Here is a 16,849-nt window from a genome sequence, read left to right as displayed (position 1 = left end):
TTTTGGGCCTGGCTTCCTGGGAAGGGGCTGGGCGGTCCAGTGGTTAGAGCACAGGACGGAAGGCGAAACAGGCGTTCCTGTTTATGACAGTCGTAGTATCCCCGGAGGACGGGGGGAGGGTTTAAGGTGATTCCCCTTTAATGACCTTCGGGTGAGCAGAGTCAAAGGGGAAGCTGGATTTTCTCAACGACGGTGTGAGTAACTTAACAAGACGAAGGGACCTCGGAGGTCATCTAGTCAGGTCAACCCCCTGCCCAAGCGGGAGACTCTTACAGAATCATGGAATGAGAGAGCTGGAAGGGACCTGGGAGGTCATCTAGTCCAACCCCCTGCTCAGGCAAGAGACTCTTACAGAATCCTAGAAAGAGAGAGTTGGGAGGGACCTTGGAGGTCATCTAGTCCAACCCCCTGCCCGAGCAGGAGACCCTCGCAGAATCACAGATTTGGAAGGGACCTGGGAGGTCATCTAGCCCAACCCCCTGCCCGATTAGGAGACCCTTACGGAATCATAGAACGAGATAGTTGGAAGGGACCTGGGAGGTCATCTAGTCCCACCCCCTGACCGAGCAGGAGACCCTCACAGAATCATAGAACGAGAGAGTTGGAAGGGACCTTGGAGGTGATCTAGCCCAACCCCCTGCCCGAGCAGGAGACCCTCACAGAATCATAGAACGAGAGAGTTGGAAGGGACCTGGGAGGTCATCTAGCCCAACCCCCTGCCCGATTAGGAGACCCTTACGGAATCCTAGAATGACACAGCTGGACGGGACCTTGACTCCGTCCTCGAGCAGGAGACCCTCCCGGAATCACGGAACGACGGGTTCGGAAGGGAGCTCGGAGGTCATCTAGTCCAACCCCCTGCTCAGGCAAGAGACTCTTACAGAATCCTAGAAAGAGAGAGTTGGGAGAGACCTTGGAGGTCATCTAGTCCACCCTTAGAGAATCATGGAATGACAGAGCTGGAAGGGACCTCGGAGGTCATCTAGCCCAACCTCTTGCTCGAGCAGGAAACCCATACACACTCACAGAATGACAGAGTTGAAAGGGACCTCGGTGGTCATCTAGTCCAACCCCCTGCCCGAGCAGGAGACCCTTACAGAATGATGGAATCACAGAGCTGGAAGGGACCTGAGAGGTCATTTAGTCCAACCCCCTGCTCGAGGAGGAGACCCTCACAGAATCATAGAATGAGAGAGTTGGAAGGGACCTCGGAGGTCATCTAGTCCAACCCCCGCCGCAAGCAGGAGACCTTTACAAAATGACAGAATGACACTTTGGAACGGACCTTAGCGGTCATGTAGTCCAACCCCCTCCTGAAGCAGGAGACCCTCACAGAATCACAGAACCACAGATTTGGAAGGGACCTGGGAGGTCATCTAGCCCAACCCCCTGCCCGAGCAGGAGACCCTCGCAGAATCATAGAACGAGAGAGTTGGAAGGGACCTGGGAGGTCATCTAGTCCAACTGAGCAGGAGACCTTATATACCGTGTCAGAGACAAATGGCTCTCCGGTCTCTTCTTTTCAAACTTCCAAGTGGCGGAGCGCCCTGAACGTCCGGTGGCGAGCGGTTCCACCGGCTATTCGTCCCCGCTGTCACGGACCTTTCCCCTTCTTTTCGTCGTCGCCGCTTCTCCTGCCTTCTGGGGCTTTGGAGGAGAGGTCGACACGCACCCCCTCTTTTTTCTGGGGAGCCCACCCCCCAAATCCTGGCAGCCCCCCCTCTCCCCCCTCCCTCTCAAGTCCTCCTTTTCATTCAGGCTGTCCCCGATTCCTGCCACCCTTCGCCTCTTGGCCTCGAGTCCGGCGCTGCGGCACCCCGGAGCTTGGCTCGGCTGCTGACATCTTGGGGGGTTGTGTTTTTCTTTGTGTGTGTGTGTGTGTGTGTGTGTGTGCTCCAGTGCTGACGTCTCGGGCTGTGTGTGTGTGTGTGTGTGTGTGTGTGTGTGTGTGTGTGAGGCTGCCCCCTCTTTTGCTTTTGCCGGTTGCCATGGTGTGGCCGGCGGCAGCGACGGCAACTGCCCACAGCCTTATTTGGGCATAAAATCCCAAATCTCACCGGGCCTCCTGTCCGAAGACGTTTCCCGGCCGCCCTCCCCCCCTTCTCTCTCTCTCTTTTTCCTTCTTTCTCTCATTCTTTCTGTCTTTCTCTTTTTTTCTTTCTCTCTTCCTCTCTCTCATTCTTTCTCTTTTTTCTTTTTCTTTCTCTCACTCTTTCTCTTTCTCTTTTTTCTTTCTCTCTCATTCTTTCTCTCTTCTCTTTCTCTCTCCCCTCTCCCCCTCTTTCTTTCTCTCTTTCTCCCATCCTCTCTTTCTCTCTTTTTTTCTCTCTTCCTCTCTCTTTTTTCTCTCTCTCTTCCTCTCTCTCATTCTCTCTCTCTGTCTTTTTCTCTCTCCCTCTTTCTTCCTCTCTTTCTCTTCCTCCACCTTTCTCTCTCTCTCTTCCTCCATCTTTCTCTCTCCCACTTTCTTTCTCTTTCTCCCATTCTTTCTCTCTCTTCTCTTTCTCTTTCCTTTCTCTCTCTCTCTCTCTTCCTCCATATTTCTCTCTCCCTCTTTCTTTCTCTTTCTCCCATTCTTTCTTTCTCTCTCTTCCTCCATCTTTCTCTCCCCATTTCTTTCTCTTTCTCCCATTCTTTCTTTCCTTCTCTCTCTCTCTTCTTCATCTCTTCCTCTCTCTCATTCTCTCTCTCTGTCTTTCTTTCTCTTCCTCCCTTCCTGCCTTTTTCTCTCTCTCCCTCTTTCGTTCTTTCTCTTTTTCCCATTCTTTCTCTCTCTCTCTCTCTCTTTCTCCCTCTTCCTCTCCCTCTCCCTCTTTCTATTTCTCCCATTCTTTCTCTTTCTCTCTTTTCTCTCCCTCCCTCCCTCTCTCTTTCTCTCTCCCTCTCCCTCTCTCTCTTTCTTTCTATTTCTCCCATTCTTTCTCTTTCTCTCTTTTCTTTCTGTCTCTCTCTCTCTTTCTCTCCCTCCCTCTCTCTTTCTCTCTCTCTCTCCCGGGTGAACTGCGGCCCATCTCCAGCTTTCCTGGGCAGCCTGGACGGACCGGCCTCCAAGGCTTGGGCAAGGCTGGACAAGCCGGCTTCTGCCCGGTGGGCACCCACTGGCAGTGCCCGGCCTCAACCGTGATGGGCAGAGAGAGACCCAAGCCATGCCGGGGCTGAACTCCGACGCGTTGCCTTGTGCCGAGTGCAAACTCTGCCTGGCATTCAGGCGAGCGGTGCCCGCCTTGGCCTCGGCCTCTGATTTCTATGTCTGTTGCGATTTCTATTCTACTCTGAGCTCTATTCTGTCTTCTGTTCTGTTCTGTAATCTATTCTGTTCCTTGTCCTTACGCTGTTCTGTTCTGTTTTTATGCTATTCTTAGTTCTGTTCTGTTCTGTTCTATATTCTATTCTGTTCTATTCTATTCTGTTCTGTTCTGTTCCTATTCTGTATTCTATTCTATTCTTAGTTCTGTTCTGTTCTATTTTCTAGTCTATTCTGTTCTGTTCTGTTCTATTCTATACTTCTATTCCATTCAGTTCTCTTCTGTTCTATTCTCTATATTCTATATTCTATTCTGTGCTGTATTCTATAGTCTGTGTTCTATTTATTTTATTCTATTTCTATTTTAATTATTCTATTCTCTTCTGTTCTGTTCTGCATTTCTATTCTACTCCATTTGATTCTGTTCTATTCCACTCTCTATACTCTATGTTCTATTGTGTTCTATATTCTTAATCTGTACTAAGATATTATTTTATTCTAATTCTAATTCTAATTCTAATTCTATTCTATTCTATTCTATACTATACTATACTATACTATACTATACTATACTATACTATACTATACTATACTATACTATACTATACTATACTATACTATTCTATTCTTATTTCCATTCCATTCTATTCTATTCTATTCCATTCCATGTATTCTATTCTATTCTATTCTATTCTATTCTATTCTATTCTATTCTATTCTATTCTATTCTATTCTATTCTATTCTATTCTATTCTATTCTATTCTATTCTATACTATACTGTTCTTATTTCCATTCCATTCCATTCCATTTCATATTTTCTATTCTATTCTATTCTATTCTATTCTATTCTATTCTGTATTTTTATTCTGTTCTATTCCATTTGATTCTGTTCTGCTCTATTCTCTACATTCTGTATTCTATTCTGTGCTGTATTCTACAGTCTATATTCTATTTATTTTATTTTATTTCCATTTTAATTATTCTACCCTACCCTACCCTGCCCTATCCCATCCCATCCCATCCTATCCCATTCCATTCCATTCCATTCATTTGATTCTGGTCTGTTCTATTCTCCTATCTTCTATTCTGTTCTATATTTAGACTCTATCTTATATCCTATATTTGTATCCTGCTCGGCCTGAAGGGTGAGGAATTCTACACCCGGCCGGAACGGCCCGGAAAGTAACTCAGTCTTGCCCCTGGAGGGCGGGGGGAGGAAGTTGGCATAAGGTGGCACCTCCAGCGCATCATCGGGGCTGCCCCAGTCCCCTGCCCCATTTGAATGACCTCTGGAGATTGGCTGGAGGCGGGCCGGAGCCGGACCTCTCCTCGGAGTGCTCACCCCCGCCCGCCCCTCGCCCCGTCTCCCGCCCTGGGGAGTGGGGAGCAAAAGGGAGCCCCCCCTTTTTTCTCTTCTGACCCCATCCCTCCCTCCCCCCTTCTCCCCCTCCCCCTTGCAGGCAGCTGCTTCCTCTGCCTAGTGGACGTGGTGCCGGTCAAGAACGAAAGCGGCGCCGTCATCATGTTCATTCTGAATTTCGAGGTGGTAGTGGATCAGGCCCGGCTGACCGGCACCGCCAAGAACACCAACCACTGGGTCTCTCCGGCCGCCTGGCTGCCCACAGGTAGGAAGGGCGGGACACTCCGCAGGGGAGGGAGGAAGGGACAGACCCTTGGAAAGCGCCTCTGCGAGACGTGCCAGTGTTCTGGCCCTCGCCAGTTTCTCTCACTTCTCCTTCCACCCCACCCTCCTTTCAAGGGAGGCTGGTTGTGACCCGGGGGGGGGGCTCGCCATCCAAAGGAGACGGCGCTGTTATCTTTGATCGGCATCTGCATTTCGGGGGAAGAGTGTTTTTGCGCGTGCCCCGTTTGGCGACCACCGAGGCACTCCAAACAGCTCTTGTCGAGAGAGGGTGGAAGGGTTTTTGCCCCCTCTTTAGCGACCTTCCTGCCACCACCAGCCCCCGGTTGTTAAGTGAATCCACTCGGGGGGGTGCCGGTCCCATGGAGGTGAAGGGAATCGGGGCTTGGCTTCGCAGAAGGTCGCCAAAGGGGGGGCGCTGCGACCGTCACAACTGTGAGTCGGGGGTCAAGCTAAATCGCATGTGACCCCGGGGAGGCGGTGAGGGACTGGAGGGTGAAAAACAGTTGTGGGTCGCATTTTCCCCCAAGGGCGTGGGAACCTGCAACAGTCACTAAACCAACAGTCGTAATGAACTGTCAGTCAATCGGAATAGAGCTGGAAGGGACCTTGGAGATCTTCTAGTCCAGCCCCCTGCTCAAGCAGGAGACCCTGTGCCATTTCAGTCCAGTGGCTGTCCAGTGTGTTCTTGCGAGCCCCGAGGGATGGGCCACTCACAAGGTCTAGTGGCAAGCAGTTCCGCTGGTTAATTTTCTATTCTATTCTATTCTATTCTATTCTATTCTATTCTATTCTATTCTATCCTATCCTATTCTATTCTATTCTATTCTATTCTATTTTCTATTCTATATTCTATTCTATTCTGTATTTTAATCTATTTTCCTCTTTCTTTTCTATTCTATCCTGTTCTATCCTGTTCTATTCTATTCTATTCTATTCTGTATTTTATTCTATTCTCCTATTTTTTTCTATTCTATTCTATTCTATTCTATTCTATTCTATTCTATTCTATTCTATTCTATTCTATTCTATTCTATTCTATTCTATTCTGTATTCTATTCTATTCTGTATTCTATTCTATTCTGTCCTGTCCTGTCCTGTCCTGTCCTGTCCTGTCCTGTCCTGTCCTGTCCTGTCCTGTCCTGTCCTATCCTATCCTATCCTATCCTATCCTATCCTATTCTATTATTCTATTCTATTCTATTCTATTCTGTCCTGTCCTATTCTATTCTATTCTATTCTATTCTATTCTATTCTATTCTATTCTATTCTATTCTATTCTATTCTATTCTATTCTATTCTATTCTGTCCTGTCCTATTCTATTCTATTCTATTCTATTCTATTCTATTCTATTATTCTGTTCTGTTCTGTTCTGTTCTGTTCTGTTCTGTTCTGTCCTGTCCTGTCCTATTCTATTCTATTCTATTCTATTCTATTCTATTCTATTCTATTCTATTCTATTCTATTCTATTCTATTCTATTCTATTCTATTCTATTATTCTATTCTATTCTCCTATTTTTTCTATTCTATTCTATTCTATTCTATTCTATTCTATTCTATTCTATTCTATTCTATTCTGTCCTATTCTATTCTATTCTATTCTATTCTATTCTATTCTATTCTATTCTATTCTATTCTATACTATTCCATATTCTCTATTCTTGTTCTATTCCATTCCATTCCATTCTTTTGTAATTCTGGGGCCGACCCTCGGTGCATGACCTCCAAGGTCCCTTCAAACTCTGCTGTTCCATAATCCTGTCAGGTCTCCTCGAGCAGGGGGTTGGACTAGATGACCTCGAGGTCCCTTCCAACTCTGCGATTCTCTAAGGGTCTCCTGCTTGAGCGGGGGGTGGGGGGGAAGGGGGTTGGACCAGATGACCTCCAGCGTTCCTTCCCACTCTTGTCATTCGAGGATATTGTAAGGGTCTCCCGCTCGAGCAGGGGCTGGACTAGATGACCGCTGAGGTAGACACCTTCCCTCCGTCATTCGATGGAGGCTCGCCTGCTCCAGCAAAAGGGCGGGTGGGGCGGGCAGGGTTGGACTAGATGCCCTCCGAGGTCCCTTCCAAACTCTTTGTCGTTGAACAATTGGGTAAGGGTCTCCTGCTCAAGCAGGGGGTTAGACACACACACACACACACAAACACACAAACACACACACACACACCAGTCTCAAGAACCCCTGGTCCAAAGGCCCAGAGCCTGGTGGAAAAGGTCCTTAGCAGTGCTTTTTTTGTAAAAGGAAAAGGTGCCGGAACTCACACATGTCACACAACCCGCCTTGCCTACCCTACAAGGTTCCATCCAAAAAAGGTGCCGGAACTCCGTTCTGAGCGTTCTATGAGGGAAAAAAAAAGCCCTGGATAGATAGATAGATAGATAGATAGATAGATAGATAGATAGATAGATAGATAGATAGATAGATAGATAGATAGACAGACACAGGATAGATAGATAGATAGATAGATAGATAGATAGATAGATAGATAGATAGATAGACAGACAGACAGACAGACAGACAGACAGACAGATAGATAGATAGATAGATAGATAGATAGATTAGACAGACAGGATAGATAGATAGATAGATAGATAGATAGATAGATAGATGATAGACAGACAGACAGACAGATAGATAGATAGATAGATAGATAGATAGATAGATAGATAGATAGATTAGACAGACAGGATAGATAGATAGATAGATAGATAGATAGATAGATAGATAGATAGATAGATAGATAGATAGACACAGGATAGATAGATAGATAGATAGATAGATAGATAGATAGATAGATAGACAGACAGACACAGGATAGATAGATAGATAGATAGATAGATAGATAGATAGATAGACAGACAGACACGGGATAGATAGATAGATAGATAGATAGATAGATAGATAGATAGATAGACATACACAGGATAGATAGATAGATAGATAGATAGATAGATAGATAGACACAGGATAGATAGATAGATAGATAGATAGATAGATAGACAGACAGACAGACAGACAGACACGGGATAGATAGATAGATAGATAGATAGATGATAGACAGACAGACAGACACGGGATAGATAGATAGATAGATAGATAGATAGATAGATAGATAGATAGATAGACATACACAGGATAGATAGATAGATAGATAGATAGATAGATAGATAGATAGATAGATAGACAGACAGACAGACACGGGATAGATAGATAGATAGATAGATAGATAGATAGATAGATAGATAGATAGATGATAGACAGACAGACAGACAGACAGATAGATAGATAGATAGATAGATAGATAGATAGATAGATAGATAGATAGATAGATTAGACAGACAGGATAGATAGATAGATAGATAGATAGATAGATAGATAGATAGATAGATAGATAGATAGACACAGGATAGATAGATAGATAGATAGATAGATAGATAGATAGATAGATAGATAGATAGACAGACAGACACAGGATAGATAGATAGATAGATAGATAGATAGATAGATAGATAGATAGATAGATAGACAGACAGACACGGGATAGATAGATAGATAGATAGATAGATAGATAGATAGATAGATAGATAGATAGACATACACAGGATAGATAGATAGATAGATAGATAGATAGATAGATAGATAGACACAGGATAGATAGATAGATAGATAGATAGATAGATAGACAGACAGACAGACAGACAGACAGACAGACACGGGATAGATAGATAGATAGATAGATAGATGATAGACAGACAGACAGACACGGGATAGATAGATAGATAGATAGATAGATAGATAGATAGATAGATAGATAGATAGACATACACAGGATAGATAGATAGATAGATAGATAGATAGATAGATAGATAGATAGATAGATAGATAGACAGACAGACAGACACGGGATAGATAGATAGATAGATAGATAGATAGATAGATAGATAGATAGATAGATAGATGATAGATAGATAGTGCTTTTTTTGTAAAAGAAAAAGGTGCCGGAACTCACACATGTCATACACCCTGCCTTGCCTACCCTACAAGGTTCATCCAAAAAAGGTGCCGGAACGCCGTTCTGGGTGTTCTATGAGAAAAAAAGCCCTGGGACTCCTGAGCAACCTTGGGACCAGGCCTTAAGAGCTAATGCCGAACCAGGCTGGTGGCCCAAGCGCAATCAAGCTTTCTGGGCCCTCCTCCCTTCTTTTTTTCCCCCCACCCGGGACACGTCCTCGCGGGCGCTCTGCCAAAGGAGAGCCGACTCGGGAAGAGTGGAGCAGAAGTGGGGTGGGCTGTGGCAGGGCGGGGGCGGCTGGTCCCGGCAGGGACTACGAGGTCCCCTCGGGTGAAGTCGTTCCCGCGGCTTGGCCGGTCGCCCGAGGAAGAGGAGGCGGCGGTGTGTGTGTGTGTGTGTGTGTGTGTGTGTGTGTGCGCAGAGGAGCAGAAGAGTGGGGAGGGCTGCGTGGGAGGATGGATGGATGGATGGGGAGGACAGGCGGAGGTAACTGTCTCGCTCCGTTCTTTCTTTCGGGAACAGCCTGTCCCGTCGTCCTGGCTTCTTTGCAGAGATGAGTGGGTAAATTTTGTGCGGGCCGTGAGGTGTGTGTGTGTGTGTGTGTGTGTGTGTGTTCTGTGAAGGTGCCAGGAGGGGAGACGTTTCCTCTTGCAGGCTCTTGTTTTTCCCCCCCTTGCCCACCGGCCGCCCCCCCCCCCCCCCGCCGCTATCTGAGCCAAGGTCATAAAGAGGGCTGCTGACCCCTGGTGGACAAAGCATCGATCTCCCACCCCCTACGCTGCTGCTGTGGGGAGGGGTCTTAGAGCAGGCCCAGGAGAGAGAAATGGGGGTCCGGGTGGGGTCGGCAAAGGGGCACAAGACAGGGAGTCATAATAACAACAACAGCAACAATAATTGGAGGGGACCTCGGAGGTCATCTAGTCCAACCCCCTGCTCAGGCAGGAAACCCTATACCGTTTCTCGACTTACCAGCCCTCGACTTGTAACCGTCATGTGGGGGACCCAGGTTTCCGTCGCTAAGTGGGACGCTCGCCCCAGTTTGACATGTTTCCTGGCCACAGTTGCTAAGTGAACAAGCCCTGTGGGTTGTTAACTTAAACGACACGGTCGTTTCCCCCGTTGACTTTGCTCGTCGGAAGATCGCAAAAGAGGATCGGAGAACCTCGGGACGCGGCGACCGTCCTAAATACGAGTCGGTCGCCGAGCGTGTCTGAGCTTCGACCGGGTGAACCTGGGACGCGGCGACTGTCCTAAATACGAGTCGGTCGCCATGTCTGAGCTTCGACCGGGTGAACCCGGGACGCTGCAACCGTCCTAAATACGAGTCGGTCGCCATGTCTGAGCTTCGACCGGGTGAACCCGGGACGCTGCAACCGTCCTAAATACGAGTCGGTCGCCATGTCTGAGCTTCGACCGGGTGAACCCGGGACGCTGCGACCGTCCTAAATACGAGTCGGTCACCATGTCTGAGCTTCGACCGGGTGACTCCGGGACGCGGCGACCGTCCTAAATACGAGTCGGTCGCCATGTCTGAGCTTTGAACGGGTGACTCCGGGACGCTGCGACCGTCCTAAATACGAGTCGGTCGCCGAGCATGTCTGACCGGGTGACCCCGGGACGCTGTGCCCATCCTAAATACGAGTCGGTCTGAATTTTAATCCCTCTCGTCGGCGGGGAAAACGGTCCTCAGGGACTATTTCCACACCTGTCGTAGCTTGGAATGGACCGTCATAAGTCACGGACAGCCTGCGGATGAGGAGGGGGCTCTGCACACACACCCGCAAACACGCCCCCCCATTGCTGGTCCGGTTCTGCCTTCTAGGTCGTGGCAAGTCCTTCCGGCTGAGGCTACCGGCGCTGCTCGCCCTGGCCGGGAGCAAGCAGTCTTTGCCGCCGGACGAGCCGGACGAGGCGGTGGTGGTGGACCTGTCCAAGCCAAGCAGCGAGTCCATGGCGCTGGACGAGGTCACCTCCTCGCTGGAGCCCCCTGGCCTGGGCTGCGAGGAAGAGGAGCCCGAGGACCGGCGAGCCCTGATGGAGCACCGGGCGGAAGCCGGCGAGGACCCCCCGGTCACCCACTCCTCACCCCGGACGGAGAAGGCCACCCACCTCCACCTGGAGGCCTCCTTCTCCAACTGCAGCCTGAGCCGGACACGCTCGCACGAGAGCTTCTACAGCGTCCGCCGGGCCTCCTCTGTGGACGACATCGAGGCCATGAAGGGCGAGGGAGAGAAGGGCTGGGCCCACAGCCGGCACGCCAGCACCGGTGGGTGGCCCTGGCAAGGAGGGAGGGCTCTGGCAGGGTGCTGGTGGTGGGGAGGCGGGAGGCACCGCCGAGAGCGTTCGGAGGGACCCCCGGGAGGTCATCCAGTCCAGCTCCCAGCTCAAAACGGGAGGCACCGTACACAAGCGTAGAGTCAGAGAATGGAAAGGGACCTCGGGAGGTCGTCTAGTCCGACCCTCCGCTCGAGCAGGAGAACCTCGTGGAATTTACAGAGTCGGAAAGGGACCTCGAGAGGTCATCTAGTCCAACCGGCCTGCTCCTGCAGGAAATCCTTACAGAATCACAGAGTGACAGAGTTGGAAGGGACCTCAAGAGGTCATCTAGTCCAGCCCCCCGGCTCAAGCAGAAGACCCTTACAGAATTACAGAATCACAGAGAATCCATTCCATATTTTCTATTCTATTCCATTCCATTCCATTCCATTCCATTCCGTTATTTATTTCTATTCTAATTATTCTATTCTATTCCTATTCCTATTCTAATTATTCTATTCTATTCTATTCTATTCCTATTCCTATTCTAATTATTCTATTCTATTCTATTTTATTCTATCCCATCCTATCCTATCCCATTTCCATTCCATTCCATTCATTATTCTATTCTATTCTATTCTATTCTATTCTATTCTATTCTATTCTATTCTATTCTATTCTATTCTATTCTATTCTATTCTATTCTATTCTATTCTATTCTATTTTCCAATAACTTCTATTCTATTCTATTCCTATTCCTATTCCTATTCTAATTATTCTATTCTATCCTATCCTATTTCTATTCTAATATTCCATTCCTATTCCTATTCCTTGTTCCTGAGCAACTGGAAGGTCCAACTCTGGATGGGCTAGCTTGATCCCCTTGGGCCAGGCTCGGGGTCTCCATGCATGGGTGGAAGGGAGAGACTGAAGCCCCCCCTCTTTTTGCTGAACAGTCGGCTTTCCCGGCAGGGGCCATGAACAACGTCCGGAGCCACCTGCTCAACTCCACCTCCGATTCGGACCTCATGCGCTATCGGGCCATCAGCAAGATCCCCCAGATCACCCTCAACTTCGTGGACTTCAAGGCGGAGGCCTTCCTCACCTCGCCCTCCAGCGAGAAGGAGATCATCGCCCCCAGCAAGCTGAAGGACCGGACCCACAACGTGACCGAGAAGGTCACCCAGGTGAGAGCCGGCCGAGCGTCTCTCTGGCCGCGGGGCGGGGTGGTTTGCAGGGGGAGACCCGCAGGAGCGACATTCAACCGCTCTCCCTGTCCGTCTGTCGCTGGGTGGTGGGACGATGGGCTGGAGCCTCGGTGGTTGCACGTTGTAGGCAGACGTTGGCCGCGGTGGGCGATTGTGGAGAAGGGCGGGCCGGTGGCTGCCGGGTCGTCCGTGTTCGGGAGGAGTTTATTTGGATTTTCTGAGTGGCTCCTTCATGCTTGTGGGAGATGCTTGTGGGAGTGAGGAAGAGAATGGCAGGGAGAGAGAGAGAGAGAGAGAAAGAGAGAGAAAGAGAGAGAAAGAGAGAATGAGAGAGAGAGAATAACATGGAGAGAGAAAGGGAGAGAAAGTCAAGGAGAGGGACGGGGGAGAGGGAGTGAGGAAGAGAATGGGAAAGAGAGAAAGGGAAAGAAAGAATGGGAGAAAGAGAGAGAGAAAGGAAGAGAGAGGGAGGGAGAATGGGACAAAGAGAGAAAAAGAAACAGGGAGAGAAACGGAGAGAGAGATGACCTCCGAGGTCCCTTCCAAATCTGTGCTTCTGTGATACTGTAAGGGTCCCCTGCTCGACCGGGGGGGGGGTTGGACTAGATGACCTCCGAGGTCCCTTCCAAATCTGTGCTTCTGTGATACTGTAAGGGTCCCCTGCTCGACCGGGGGGGGGGGGTTGGACTAGATGACCTCCGAGGTCCCTTCCAAATCTGTGCTTCTGTGATTCTGGAAGGGTCTCCTGCTCGAGCAGGGGGTTGGACTAGATGACCTCCAAGATCCCTTCCAAATCTGTGCTTCTGTGATACTGTAAGGGTCCCCTGCTCGACCGGGGGTGGGGTTGGACTAGATGACCTCTGAGGTCCCTTCCAACGCTGTCATTCTGTGATTCTGGAAGGGTCCCCTGCTCTAGCAGGGGGTTGGACTAGATGACCTCCGAGGTCCCTTCCAAATCTGTGCTTCTGTGATTGTGTGTCTCCTGCTTGAGAAGGGGGTTGGACTAGATGACCTATGAAGTACGTTCCAAGTCTGTGATTCTGGAAGGGTCTCCTGCTCGAGCAGGGGGTTGGGCTAGATGACCTTTGAGTGTCTTTCCAACTCTGATTCTGTGGGGGGTCTCTTGCTCGACGGGGGGGGGGGGGGTTGGACTAGATGACCTCTGAGGTCCCTTCCGATGCTGTCATTCTGTGATTCTGGAAGGGTCTCCTGCTCAACCGGGGGGGGGGGGGGGTTGGACTAGATGACCTCCGAGGTCCCTTCCCCACCAATGCTAAAAACCCCTTCCCGGGTGACTCTGCCGCCGCTTCGCAGGGGCTGGGGAGAAAAGACACACACACACACAGACAGACACACACACACACAACACACACACACGGACACAGACAGACAGACACACACACAACACACACACACACACGGACACAGACACAGACAGATACACACATACACAACACACACGGACACACGGACACAGACAGACAGACACACACACACAACACACACACATGGACACAGACAGACAGACAGACACACACACACAACACACACACACATGGACACAGACACACACACACACACACACGGACACAGACAGACAGGCACACACACGGACACGGACACAGACAGACAGACACACACACACACATGGACACAGACAGACAGACACACACACACACACAACACACACGGACACGGACACAGACAGACAGAGACAAACACACAACACGCACACGGACACAGACAGACAGACACACACACACACAACACACACACACACGGACACAGACAGACAGACACACACACCACACACATACACACACACACGGACACAGACAGACAGACGGACACACACACAACACACAGACAGACACACACACAACACACACACACATGGGCACGGACACAGACAGACACACACACACACAACACACACACACACACACAGAGAGACACAGACAGACAGACAGACACACACACAACACACAGACAGACACACACACAACACACACACACATGGGCACGGACACAGACAGACACACACACACACACAACACACACACACACACACACACGGACACAGACAGACAGACACACACACAACACACAGACAGACAGACACACACACAACACACACACACATGGGCACGGACACAGACAGACACACACACACACAACACACACACACACACGGACACAGACAGACACACAAACACACACACAACACACAGACAGAGAGACAGACAGACAGACAGACACACACACACACACACACACACTCTCTCTCTCTATCTCCAGCATGCAGAGGTGGCTGGAGGGGGTGGGGTCCGGACGCGGGGTGGGCGTGGTCGTGTCCCGGCCCCGCCCCCCCAGCCCTCCCCCTCCCCTTGCTCCCCCCTCCCTCCTCCTGGGCAGCTTGGAGAAAGGGGCGGGGCCCGGAGGAGGGAAGGGAGGGGGGGCCGCTAGGGCGGAGCGGAGGGGGAAAGAGCCGGCGGCTGTTCCCTCTGCCAGCCGCCCTCCCGCCGGAGGAGGAGAAGAAGAAGGAGGAGGAGGGGTCCGGCCAGATGTGGCAGCCCGGCTGCTGTTTGGGCCGCGCCCCCCCTCCCCAATCTGAGCAGCAGCAGCCCGGACCCCCCCACCCCGACCCCCATCTCCCTCCTTCCCTCCCTCCAGCCGGGATGCCCCGGGCTCCAGACGCGCGCCGGCCCATTCAGACGACCAGCGCGGAGGGCAAGGAGACGCGTGTCCGCCGGGCCGTCCGCATCTCCAGCTTGGTGGCTCAGGAGGTGCCTGGCTTGAAGGGCGGGGGGGGGGAGGGAAGGAGGGGAGGGGCCCAGAGAGAAATCCCCCCCCCCGGGATTTCGCTCGGGTCTGGGTTCGAGGAGGCGCGGAAAGGCGCTTTGGCCATGCTCAGAGGCTCCGCGGAGGCTCAGGGAAGCGCCCTGCGGAGCGCGCGCCGGCGCGTTTGTGTCTGTGTGTCTGTGTGTCTGTGTGTCTGTGTGTTTGTTTGTTGCCTTGACTTTATGCCTTTTCTCAACTGGGGGGGGGGGGGGGTCTGAAGAAGTTTGTGTGTGTGTGAGTGTGAGAGAGAGAGATTTTGTTGCATTGACTTTCCGACTTTTCACCAATGGGGGATCTGAAGAAGTGTGTGTGTGTGTGTGTGTGTGTGTGTGTGTGTGTGTGTGATTGTGTTGCATTGACTTTCTGCCTTTCCTCAAATGGGGGATCTGAAGAAGAGTTTGTGGGTCTGTGTGATTGTGTTGCATTGACTTTCCACCTTTTCTCAAATGGGGGATCTGAAGAAGTGTGTGTGTGTGTGTGTGTGTGTGTGATTGTGTTGCATTAACTTTCCGCCTTTTCTCAAATAGGGGGGGGTCTGAAGTAGAAGTATGTGTGTTGTGTGTGTGTGATTTCGTTGCATTGACTTTCCACTTTTCCCAAATGGGGGGGCTGAAGAAGAGTTTGTGGGTCTGTGTGATTGTGTTGCATTGACTTTCCGCCTTTTCTCAAATGGGGGATCTGAAGAAGAGTTTGTGGGTCTGTGTGATTGTGTTGCATTGACTTTCCACCTTTTCTCAAATGGGGGATCTGAAGAAGTGTGTGTGTGTGTGTGTGTGTGTGTGATTGTGTTGCATTAACTTTCCGCCTTTTCTCAAATAGGGGGGGGTCTGAAGTAGAAGTATGTGTGTTGTGTGTGTGTGATTTCGTTGCATTGACTTTCCACTTTTCCCAAATGGGGGGGCTGAAGAAGAGTTTGTGGGTCTGTGTGATTGTGTTGCATTGACTTTCCGCCTTTTCTCAAATGGGGGATCTGAAGAAGAGTTTGTGGGTCTGTGTGATTGTGTTGCATTGACTTTCCACCTTTTCTCAAATGGGGGATCTGAAGAAGTGTGTGTGTGTGTGTGTGTGTGATTGTGTTGCATTAACTTTCCGCCTTTTCTCAAATAGGGGGGGGTCTGAAGTAGAAGTATGTGTGTTGTGTGTGTGTGATTTCGTTGCATTGACTTTCCACTTTTCCCAAATGGGGGGGCTGAAGAAGAGTTTGTGGGTCTGTGTGATTGTGTTGCATTGACTTTCCGCCTTTTCTCAAATGGGGGATCTGAAGAAGAGTTTGTGGGTCTGTGTGATTGTGTTGCATTGACTTTCCGCCTTTTCTCAAATGGGGGATCTGAAGAAGAGTTTGTGGGTCTGTGTGATTGTGTTGCATTGACTTTCCACCTTTTCTCAAATGGGGGATCTGAAGAAGTGTGTGTGTGTGTGTGTGTGTGTGTGATTGTGTTGCATTAACTTTCCGCCTTTTCTCAAATAGGGGGGGGTCTGAAGTAGAAGTATGTGTGTTGTGTGTGTGTGATTTCGTTGCATTGACTTTCCACTTTTCCCAAATGGGGGGGCTGAAGAAGAGTTTGTGGGTCTGTGTGATTGTGTTGCATTGACTTTCCGCCTTTTCTCAAATGGGGGATCTGAAGAAGAGTTTGTGGGT

At 49.8% G+C, this 16,849-nt stretch overlaps 1 protein-coding gene across 1 annotated transcript in view; it reads left to right on the top strand.

Annotated features, from left to right (window-relative positions):
* KCNH2 (potassium voltage-gated channel subfamily H member 2) overlaps positions 1 to 16,849 on the top strand; it is a gene marked incomplete at its 3' end in the record, with an annotated part of 63,048 nt that overhangs the window by 17,559 nt on the left and 28,640 nt on the right. Inside the window, exons 2-4 of the mRNA XM_083380136.1 lie at positions 4,706 to 4,870; positions 10,728 to 11,171; positions 12,134 to 12,348. Coding sequence (XP_083236262.1) covers positions 4,706 to 4,870; positions 10,728 to 11,171; positions 12,134 to 12,348 — 824 coding nt within the window. The remainder of the gene's footprint in view (positions 1 to 4,705; positions 4,871 to 10,727; positions 11,172 to 12,133; positions 12,349 to 16,849) is intronic.

This window comes from Vipera ursinii (genome assembly GCF_947247035.1).
Source record: "Vipera ursinii genome assembly, contig: scaffold_146, whole genome shotgun sequence".
NCBI lineage: Eukaryota > Metazoa > Chordata > Lepidosauria > Squamata > Viperidae > Vipera > Vipera ursinii.
Note: the sequence above shows the minus strand (reverse complement) of the source record. Positions and strands in the feature narration are given on the sequence as shown.